Source organism: Maniola hyperantus, chromosome 18, assembly GCF_902806685.2.
Source record: "Maniola hyperantus chromosome 18, iAphHyp1.2, whole genome shotgun sequence".
In the NCBI taxonomy this organism is placed as follows: Eukaryota; Metazoa; Arthropoda; class Insecta; order Lepidoptera; family Nymphalidae; genus Maniola; species Maniola hyperantus.
Window position 1 is genome coordinate 11545076 of NC_048553.1, and position 11249 is coordinate 11556324.

At 36.2% G+C, this 11249-nt stretch overlaps 1 protein-coding gene across 5 annotated transcripts in view; it reads left to right on the top strand.

Moving 5' to 3' along the window:
• LOC117990491 (neural cell adhesion molecule 1-like) overlaps positions 1-10950 on the top strand; it is a 165024-nt gene extending 154074 nt beyond the window's left edge. For all 5 annotated transcript variants that reach the window (XM_034977941.2, XM_069504681.1, XM_069504682.1 and 2 more), the window contains exons 14-18: positions 1877-2035; positions 2874-3131; positions 5647-5718; positions 6070-6146; positions 7270-10950. In XM_034977941.2, coding sequence (XP_034833832.2) covers positions 1877-2035; positions 2874-3131; positions 5647-5718; positions 6070-6146; positions 7270-7575 — 872 coding nt within the window. In that variant the 3' untranslated portion in view covers positions 7576-10950. The remainder of the gene's footprint in view (positions 1-1876; positions 2036-2873; positions 3132-5646; positions 5719-6069; positions 6147-7269) is intronic.
• Positions 10951-11249: the final 299 nt, after the last annotated feature.

The following is an 11249-nucleotide window of genomic DNA, read 5'->3' on the forward strand; positions in this document are numbered from 1 at the left end:
GGTAAGCGCCGTGGTCTTATTAGTGGGAGGTCCCGGGTTCGATTCCTGGCAGGGATTTGTAAGCCTTTTTGGAAGCCCTTGACTGCAATCTCACCTGGTGATAAGTGACGATGCAGTCTAATATGGAAGCGGGCTAACCTGGAAGGGGTATGGCAGTTTTTATTAAACCCATGCTCTTTTGGTTACTACACGGTATCGTACCGGAACGCTAAATCGCTTGGCGGCACTGCTTTACCGATAGGGTGGTAACTATATCCACGGCCGAAGCTTACCACCAGACCAGACCAGAAATTTAGAAATCATTAAATTCCAAACCCCTGCCAGGAATGGATAATATAAAAACATTAGACTTTATACTTTGACGTAATAGTTTTAACTATTAACAATCATGCTCGCGCTACACAAATTTTAACCCCCTATTTCCCTTAGGGGTTGAATTTTCAAAAATCCTTTCTTAGCGGATGCCTACGTCATAATAGCTAGGTATCTGCATGCCAAATTTCAGCCCGGTCCGTCCAGTAGTTTGATCTGTGCGTTTATAGATCAATCAGTCAGTAAGTCAGTCACCTTTTATATATTTAGGTATCTAATTGAACTATTATTTTAATTTATCCCTCAAAATCTCAAACAAAAAGTTGGATAGATAGAAAAAAATGAATCTACAAAAACGGCTTCTGGCAAATCTTTTAAACGAGATGAATAAAATTTTAATTGAAGTAGGTATCAACGGGCAAAGAGGGTTGTATAATTAATATTAATCATATTCCAAAGAAAGGACCATCCTAACGCTCCTCGTGGAGATATAGGAGAATATTCATTGTTGGCAGAGCTGATGTTTGCATTTTAAATGCAATTCATGATTTCAGATCCTCGCGTGCCCGGCGGATATTCTATTGTTTATTTAATGAGCTCGTTTCGTTTTAGAAACTTTTCTAACTTGCCACTAAGTTTTCAATTTCAACAATTGACACGAGAGACTTATGGTAACTAAAGTGGGTGCGAGAACTCATTTTAAAATAAATTAATTATAGCTAAGCCGGCCGGATAAGAGCTAGAAGCAATAAAACTTTTTAACAATAGTGTTTTTTTTTGTCTTTTGAACGGTCATAAGTCCTAATGTGTGCGTGTAAAATTCAACATAAGAGCTACTTGTTTAAAGCTAAAAATTTATCATTATTTCCCACAAACAAAGAGATTTAAGTTTGTTTGTACCTTTAGGCATAAGATGAATAAACTTGTTTTCTTTCTTTCTAAAGTGTGAAATAATACGATAGATTTAAAATATTTTTTCCTATAGATGTAGATGTGTGTTTCTTTTTAGTGTTGGTCTTCGTTTTATCTTTCAAAGCATAACGGTAGGTCATCATCATCAAGAACCGATAGACGTCCACTGCTGGACATAGGTTCCGCACACCACGGTTTTGCGCCGCCTGAATCCAGCTGCTCCCTACGACTCGCCTGATTTCGTCCATCCACCTAGTGGGGGTCTTCCAACGCTGCGCTTTCGTAGGCGTAGGTAGGTAGGTAGGTAGGTAGGTAGGTAGGTAGGTGGGTAGGTAGGTAGGTAGGTAGGTAGGTAGGTAGGTAGGTAGTATGTACCTCTAGCTTTTCAGAGTTATGTGCGTTTAAAGCAATTAAATACCACTTGTTTTAATAAAGGTAAAGGTGTGTGAAGTCTACCAACCCGCACATGGCCAGCGTGGTAGACTATGGCCAAAACCCTTCTCACTCTGAGAGGAGACCCGTTCTCTGTAGTGAGCCGGCGATGTGTTGATCATGATGATGATGATGCTATACATATTCTATCTAATAACCTTAGTACTAACAAATATAAACGCAGTTTTTCCAGTGTGGCAATGAAACGAATTTGTTCCAGATGGTCTGGCAACCTTCAAGTTAGACCTGGCTCAGCTGTCAGCGGGCAGCGCCGAGGGGGCCACATTTAATCTGCTCATCTATGCACGGAACCTCAAGGGAGAGTCGGAGAAAACCTTGCTCGAGAACATTGCTTTCAACGACGCAGCTCGGAGGACGGGTGAGCTTGGGGCATTGTCCTTATTTAAATATGTATTGCGTTGATCGGTGTTTATGTGGTATGTTAGGTTTGTTTAGTTTATTTTATTAAGAGGGCTCAGGACGATGCATTCTTCATACAAACGTAGGAGGGTAATTACTACATTATTTGATACTGTACGCTCAAAACTAAGTATTTTATATCGATTAATCTCGTCATTATCTAGGTTTATTGATATATGAAACTTTGAAAAAAATATTGATTTTAAAGTTACGAGCCTCAAAAGATTCATATTTTAACACTAAATTTATGATAACTTTGGGCGTAAATCAATAAGATTAGGAGTATGAAAATTCTAAAGAAATTGAACATTAGACATACTTTATTTATTCATTAGTTGAAATAACTATACTTTGCAAACATAAACTCAGTAGTTTTTTCTCAAAAATACTTTTCCTAAACCCTTGATTTCGGTGAAATCATCGTGCCTCTCACCTTTCTCATACAATGTCAAGTGAAAAGCAAATAGGTTTGGTCGAGCGTCCTGCGTCACCTTAAGTTCGCTGTTTTTTAAATCTATTTTTCACGAGACTTTTTCATGTTAAGCTTGCTGTAGAAAAGACTTTTATATCTGTGCCTAGTCTAAATATATAAAAACTAAAGCTACGAGCGTTTTTCAAACGCGCTTTCAAAGTTTCGAGGTCTGAGAATAGCCCCCCAGTTGATCTATGAATCTACGACTATGAATTCGAAAAAAAAATAAGATATATTTTTCGCTATCATGTAGACAAGTCAGAGGCACTGGATAAATTTTTGTTTAATAAATAATTTACCCGAATTGTACTTTTTTATCAAACAGATGGCAAAACCTCGATGGGTGGAATCACCCTAGGCGTAGTTGTGGCCGTTGCTTTAGGCGCAACTCTTGCTCTGGCTGGCATAGCTTTCGCTGCACTGTGCGCCAGAAGGAAAAGGTCGCTTCCAAACCACAAGCATCCACCGGGAGATATGCTGGAACTAAGCGATGGATGCAGGCGATACGTGGTCGCGTATACTATCAAACCATCGCCGGAGTCCAAGACACCGGATCCACAGCCAGATATATTAAATCCACCAGGTAAGAAATTAGGAAGATAGATCTTTCACAGAGTCCAAAAACCTTGAAGTGACCTTCAGTTCCATAAAACGCAATATGAGTAGGATGCTGTGCAAACATAGGGTAAAGAAAAAAGATGGCATCATAATATCCTCCACGCGATATCTCCAGCATATCCTAGGAGTAGTAATGGCCGTCGCTTTAGGCCCAATACTTGCTCTGGCTGGCATAGCCTTCGCTGCACTGTGCGCCAGAAGGAAAAGATCGCTTCCAAAGCACAAGCATCCACCGGGAGATATGCTGGAGCTAAGCGATGGATGCAGGCGATACGTGGTCACATATACTATCAAACCCGGAGTCAAAGACACCGGATCCACAGCCAGATATATTAAATGCACCAGGTAAGAGATAGCAAATTTACATTTCTATTTACAGAGTCCAAAACGTTTGACTCATCGAACTAAAATTTAGAACCATAAGATGGTCTACCAACGTATTATAATAATACTTACAGATCATTCACTAGCATTAGCAATTTGCGGGACTTATATCAATCTAAAATATGGAGCTAAAAGCTAAATAGAACAAATTGAATCCCATTGGCTGTGGCATGTCTGAACGGACTCTAATATTAATTTTGAAGAGAGATTTAATTTTCCCTCAAAAATACAAAAAAAAAATTAAACATGAAAGCCAATTAAGCTTTGAAAACATTATCACGGCCAATTCATGTGGCCAAAATAAAAGGAGTTTTTGTTTTCAGCGGTCCAAATGGAGTTTTTATCTTAAGTAGGAAAATTTCGTTGAACGTAGAAAAACAAACCCTGGGGAAAATACCTACTTGTAGCGCGCTGCGGTTTGTATTACCGTCCGTCCCTATTTTTCCTTCCTTTTTGTTTTTTAGGGTTCCGTACCCAAAGGATGCCAACGACGGAATTCATAGTCAAGATAGGGCTTCTTTAGAGGACGATTCAGACGACATGACGTGTCCATACACAACCTTAATGCATTCCATAAAAGTTGAATATGACAAAATATGTCGTTTGAATCGTCCTCTAAAGAAGCCCCTATCTTGGCTATGAATTCCGGTGTTAGTCTCCGCTGTCTGTCAGCGAGATGTATCTCATGAACCGTAATAGGTAGGTAGAGAGTTGAAATTATAACATCACTACCCCTATTATAAATGCGAAAGTGTGTTTGTTTGTTGGTTTATTGGTTGGTTGGTTGGTTTGTTTGTTGGCTTATTAGTTTGTTGGTTTGTCCTTCAATCACATCACAACGGAGCAAAGGATCGACGTGATTTTTTGCATGGCTATAGTCAAAGACCTGGAGAGTGGCATAGGCTACTTTTTATCCCGGAAACTGAAATAGTTGCCACGGGATTTTCAAAAACCTAAATCCACGCGTACGAAGTCGGGTACCAGCTAGTTGATCTATAATTTTATGACGGTGACAGCCCAAAACCCAGCGGTCAAAGACTTTAGCCTCCTTTCTGGAGTCCAGGGTTAAATGCCGGGCACACACCTTTAATTTTTTGGAATACTTGTTTAAAAAAATTAAATATCACTTGTCTTAACGGTCTTAAGGTGACGCAGGACGCTCAACCGAAATTGGCAGCGCACGTGGGTAACATGTTTGCTTTTCACTTGACATTGTATGAGAAAGTTGAGAGGCACGATGATTTTCACTGAAATCAAGCGCGCGAAAAGGGTTTAGGAAAAGTATTTTTGTGAAAAAACTGCTGAATTTATGTTTGCAAAGTAAAGTTATTTCAACTAATGAATAAATAAACAACGTCTAATGATAAATTGTTTTAGAATTTTCACATCCCTAATCTTATTTATTTACGCCCAAAGTTGTCATTAATTTAGTGTTAAAATAGGAATCTTTTGAGCCTCGTAACTTTTAAATCAATATTTTTTTCAATATTTTATATATCAATAAACCTAGATAATGACGAGATAAATCGATATAATTCTTAGTTTTGTGCGTACAATATCGAATGTTGTTGTATTTTCCCTCCTACGTTTGTATGGAGAAAGCACCGAACTGAGCTACCTTAAAGAAAACATCTTGAGAAAACATGCATACCTGAGAATTGGTATGAGCATGTCAAAAATAAACTATTTCTCAGGAATCGTTAACTAGAGGGTCTTCGAAAATTCGCATAGCCCATGTCCGCTGTTAGTTCTAGGCGAGCATTTTGACGTTTGATAAAAATTCGCTGATTTGACTAGACATCATCCCTATTTTAAATATAGCATGGTTAATTATTATGGCCTAATCCCATTTCATTCTGCAACAGGTGCACAGTATTGTTTTGGTAAGAATTTTATAATAATTAGTTTTAAGTTACGTGTCAATACTAACAAAAATATGATTTTGTATTTGGTGGAAATAAATGATTTTATTTATTTATTCTGAGAGGACTTCCGTGATAAGCAGTGGCCTGGCGATAGTTTGTGCTGATGATGATACTTAAATCGCTCGGGTTGTGTTTTGATAAATGAGTAACTTTTCTTTTTTTTTTGTACAGATGGGGATAATCAAAAATTACCGCCTGCGACAAGCGAAGCAGACGAGTGGCCTAGCATAAAGGAGTTAAGAGGTACCCAATCGAAATTTTTATTACTAACTTCAAAAAATTGGAGAAACTTATAAACTTATTGCTTGTTTTTTGTTCTCATTCGAGATTTCTGGATAGATTTGGTTCTACAGAAAAGTCCTTGAATTTGTCTCAATTACAGACATGGATTGTTATTCCTACACCCTAGCTATAATCTGTGATAGCCTAGATCGGAGGTCGGGGGTTCGATTTCAGGCACGCACCTCTAACTTTTCTGAGCTATGTGCGTTTTACGTAATTAAATACCACTTGCTTTTACGGTGAAGGAAAAAAGAAAACCTGCAATCGGAATAAAATAAAAATGGCTTTTTTCGAAATTGTTGGTTTGCGCAGGTGATTGGAGTAAAACTGGAGCTGTTTTTTCAGCGGAAGATCTCGCTCTCTTGGACTCCACTGGGCGTCTGCAACAGGTGATTATGTTCTAAAATAGGTACTGCACTTAGCTTCAATTCCAACAATTTTTCAGCTGTTATTCCATTTCGATCATACATTGGCACCGATTCTAAGCACAACCTAATTTTAGAGTATTCGCACCCTCTTCTTACTATTGTAATATGAAAAGGACAGAAGCAGTTTGACATTTCTAAATTTAATTTTTAGATGGTAAAACCCGTGATTTTAGCACGCACTCGCGAACCTACTGTTAAAATTTGTATTGTGCACTAAAATTTAGAGTCTTTAAATGTGAAAGTCATGTTCCGTTCCTTTTTTAGCATTAGTAAAAAGAAAAGGATGCAGATATTTTAAATTTAGTTTAGAGAGAGACTAGAGAATCGGGGCCAATAATAATTTCTCTAAAATTTAGCCATTTTTGAAGGATTTAGAATCCTTGGAAAAGTGAAGGCAATATTATATTATGCTAAGTAAACTTTACTCATAATATAAGAAATATAAGAAATAATATTAACCTGAATAACATTATTTTATCTATCACCCCCTATCTAAGTAAAAATATCTGACCATCGATATAAATGACAAGATATGCCCAAGCTAACAAAAATTTTCACGGCTTTGGAACCAAATAAATCAGCGCCACCTCTTAGATACTAATGAGCGACCCGTTTGAAATCCAGACGTCACTGAGGTTGCATTGGTACTAAAGCACCACTGAGTCGGTGCCATTTTGTTTGATCAATGGCCCAGTCCATACGAAGTAATGTATAAGTCAATGTATCTAACAATTTGATTTATTTCCGCCTTATCTGTAACCACAGCTGCTCGATCTTAAATTCAACTCTAGCTACAACCACACGAGTAGATATTATATAGACCAGAGGGGAAGCTTCATACTAGCGGCTGGCTGTAGGTAGACTCACTCATAGCGCAGCTCACGCACACCACGACGTGTCACGGACGCTCCGTTTGCCGCTGTTTGCCATCGAACTGGGCGCAAACGGAACGTCCGTGGCACGTCGTGGTGTGCGTGAGCTAGTGTGAAGCTTCCCCTCTGGTCTATAATATCTACTCGTGTGCTACAACCCCGCGTTAGCGTAAGCGAAATTGATGCGTTAACAATCTTATTTTCTCCACCAGCTAACCCCAGGCAGTGACATGGTGCCAAGCAGTAGACAAGAGGACGTTATCAACCAAAACTTAACGAACAACTTCCGACCGAACTTCGTAGTGACTAATAGTCCAACTTTAGGAAGTCCAAACTTCGTGTGTCCCAATGGCAACGTGGGATCGCCATTTGGAAGTCAAACCCTTGCTCTTAGTGGACCAACTTTGAGTTCAAACAGCTTGGCAACTTCCACTTTACATAGAAAAGGGAAAGGAAATGTGAGGAGAAGGGAGCATGTATTGGCTGAAAACTTGCCCGGCCCTGAAAGCTGCGTGTAAACACTTAACTTCTGTAGGAATATTCTCTAAATACTGACGTTGTTTTCAACGCTGAAGTAACGACGAAATAAATTATAACAGTTAGGTACATACTTAAATTTTACTTTCAACTCACGAAGACTTAGGTAATATGTGCGAATCGCACTTGGCTATGTTATTTTTCTTAATAATGTCTCACATCACTATTCTAATAATATTATGTCAAAACTGCTTCATAGCGTGCCACAGATATAGTCATAATTCATATTATTATAGTTATGAATGTAAAGCCATTTGAATATCATAATGAAGATAGACTCTAATGCTGAATAAGATCATAATAGAGTATTACACGACCACAATAGGTACATATCATTTTAAAATATGTTAAGTACATGAGAAATGTTAACAGAATGACCCCCAGAATTTTTCGTCATGTTGACACTACGTGACCTAGTGTACGTCGCTTACACCTTAATCCGAAACTGCCATGTCCAATACTTCAAAAACTAAAATCAAATATTTCGCCGTCGAATTCAACGACGAAGACTACGTTGTAGAGAATATCACCAATAACTTAATGTTGTAGTATGTAATATTAAGACTTTTTAAAAGTGTTTTATACCGTAGAACTGTAGCTATACAACACTTTAAATAAAATGATTAGCAGGGTCCTTATTAAGCGAGGCAGCCTTGCCAGGGTTTACTTTGTCCAGCAGCGCGATTAGTGTAGAATATTATTAATGGTCGGCGCGCTGCTTCGACCTAAACATGCACTTTTGCCTCGGTCGAGGTGCATCTATTCCGGACAAATCAATGCCACCCTTAATGAGGATTCAGCTTTTTTCACAACTTTTTACAAGCCAATCACTGAAATGGATGAAATACAAGTACGCTAGAAAAGATGTGCCCTACAAAATGGCAGTTATTTTACTGAGCGTACCGGGAATTAAAACTCATTGTTCATTTGCGTCAAATATTTTTCATGTTGACGCTATTTTGACAGATGTCTCATCACTGACATTTAGTTCCGAGTACCTACGCTCACATTACGCTCACTGCTGCTATATCAGCGCCAAAATAGCGAACATCAAGTTTCTCAAAAACAGGTCGGCAATCGCAATTCCAGCGTAGTTGTATTAATAGAGGTCAGTGTGGCTAATAGACAAAAACTGAGACTTAGTTTATACCTTTCTAAAATTTGTACGCAGAATGAAATTAGTAGAAGTAACCAAAAGAGGTATATTTATAGTATCCAGTCTTAAACAACCTAAGTTGAAAACTGCATAATATTAGGTAGGTATGTTAATTTTTAGTTGATTTTGAATATGAAATTTTTCCTAAAAAATAGGAACTTTAGAAGCATTGTTTTCAAACTTCTCGCTAATCTACCTTGTATAACATGGGTACAACTCAGATTCAAAATCGAATAGCTTGAAAAATTATATACTAACGTTCTCTGATTTTAGATTCGTTTCCTTTCTCTATGGTTTATTTTTAAAACGCTATTTATTCCAGAATCTTTTTGTTTAAAATGTAAGTATATTTTATTTGTAGGTACACTTAATAAAAAAAAGTTACAATATAATATAAATGTATGGCTAGTAGCTACATCATACATTTATATTAATTACGGGCATCACGCACTATAGTTTAAACACTAGAACTATGACAATACTTATTTTCCTAATTAAGTAAATATTAATTCTCGTAACTGGGTACATGATAATTATATTACATTAACAAAAATATATTACTAAATTGTTATTATAATTTAAGTTGATTACGATGCACTTGTTATTGAAGAAAAAATATATCAAAAAATTTTGAATTAACTTGAGTATAATAATAGATAGTCTACTAGACTACAGGTCTATAATGTGAAGAAGGGCTTTGTGCTTGAATTAATACACAGCGTGAAATTTTAATGGTTGTTTTACTAGTACTATGCTAAGCTGATTTGTAGTTCCTTGAATAGAGCTTAATTTAAAAAATGAAAATGTGTTTGTTTTGAAATAATTAAAAAACAAGCGTGAGAAATAATAGTAATGCATTAAACATAACGTAGGTACGGTACTACTCGAATCGCACGCGCTGCTGACAATGTGAAAATGTAAAGCAAAATAAGCTTTCGCACGTAGTAATATGGCATAAACTAGCCTGCACTCACGGCCAACCGCGAAGTTATCGCTAGCTTTTACTATTGGTACAAGGTTGCTTTCGAGTTTTGTTTTTCACAATAGTTATTATAAATCTGCCATTTTTTTACTCTAGTAATTTTGTTATTATAAATAGATTGTCAAGACAAAACTCTTTCGCTACGGGAAAACAACTATTAAAATTTCACACTGTATAACTAGTATAATAAAATTTTAACAATGAAGTTGGTTTTAAACTTAGGCTAAAGACAATGTGGCTAATTCCGTTGTACACAATCTCTAAACTAAACTAAAATGGCACCTCTAAATATATTGCTATCCCTTTCATAATTTTGCATGCGGAAAAGGATAGCACTAGATTTAGACCTGTTGATTTAGTTTAGGTTAGAGATTGTGTACAAGAGAATCGGCCCCATTCATCCCGTTTTTAAGTTCAGTCATGTACCGAGCTTTAAGTTTAAGTGTGTACGAATATTTATTTGCTCAAAGATGTTTTTCAATAATGTTATAGATGTATAATAATAATGAATGACAAAATACTACCTATTTTCAAGACTGTATAAAATTTGTATATAGTGTTAAGACCCTATGCATTAGTTGTACTGTAAAATTGTGGCTAAGAACTTTTACTCTTACTTACAGCTCGTAGATTTTACATTTTATTTGTTAAATATACCTTATACTTTAATGTAGCATATATACATTGGTTGTGTGGATGTATGTATATGTAATATACCCATTTTTATTGTTAGTTATCTTATTAGTATGCTTAGATTCGCAATATTATTTTTCGTCAAAAATAAAAATAAATGTAATTTGTTACCAAATTTTGCTTGAATTTGAAATATTATATTAAACTGTTTTTGGTTATCCTCTAGAATATTTATAAAGTATTAATAAAATTTATAGTTTATATATTTATAGTTCTAGAATAAAATAACAAATAAACAATCTTGTACGGAGCGAAGTAATTTTGGATTCAAAGTGAAATTGATGACTTAATTTTAAGGTGTAAAGTTAGAATAACAAATGATTGCTTTTGTTGTGAATTTCTTTATGAAATGTAAATATCTGTTACCTAAATTAGGTAGTGCCATTTTATAATGATAATAATTGCCTGAATGTTCCCATTTTATGTTGATTTTATTGTTCAGAGTTTAAAAGAGGCCTCGGATATAATATAATATTCAAAATATACATGTTTAAAACCTACGAATCGAATTCTAAGTATCCTTAAGGTGCAACGCATACCTACGGAGCAAAGTGCATTATAAATTATTTAAGTTAACATAAGTAACATAAACGCCCATTTGCATAGCTGTGGCATGCTTCAATGTTGCACTGTGTTTCTCTGGCGTAAAACAGCCTTAATTTAAACCATAGCCATTTCACTGCATAGTAATCCACTTCACCTACTCAATCTATCAGTGGCGTGCAGCTCATAGAAGCATAAACGCACTGCTTACCCTCATTGTAATAAATCAATGCTTATTTTTCATTATAACCTGCCGTAAAATAAGTTCATACCTAAATGCA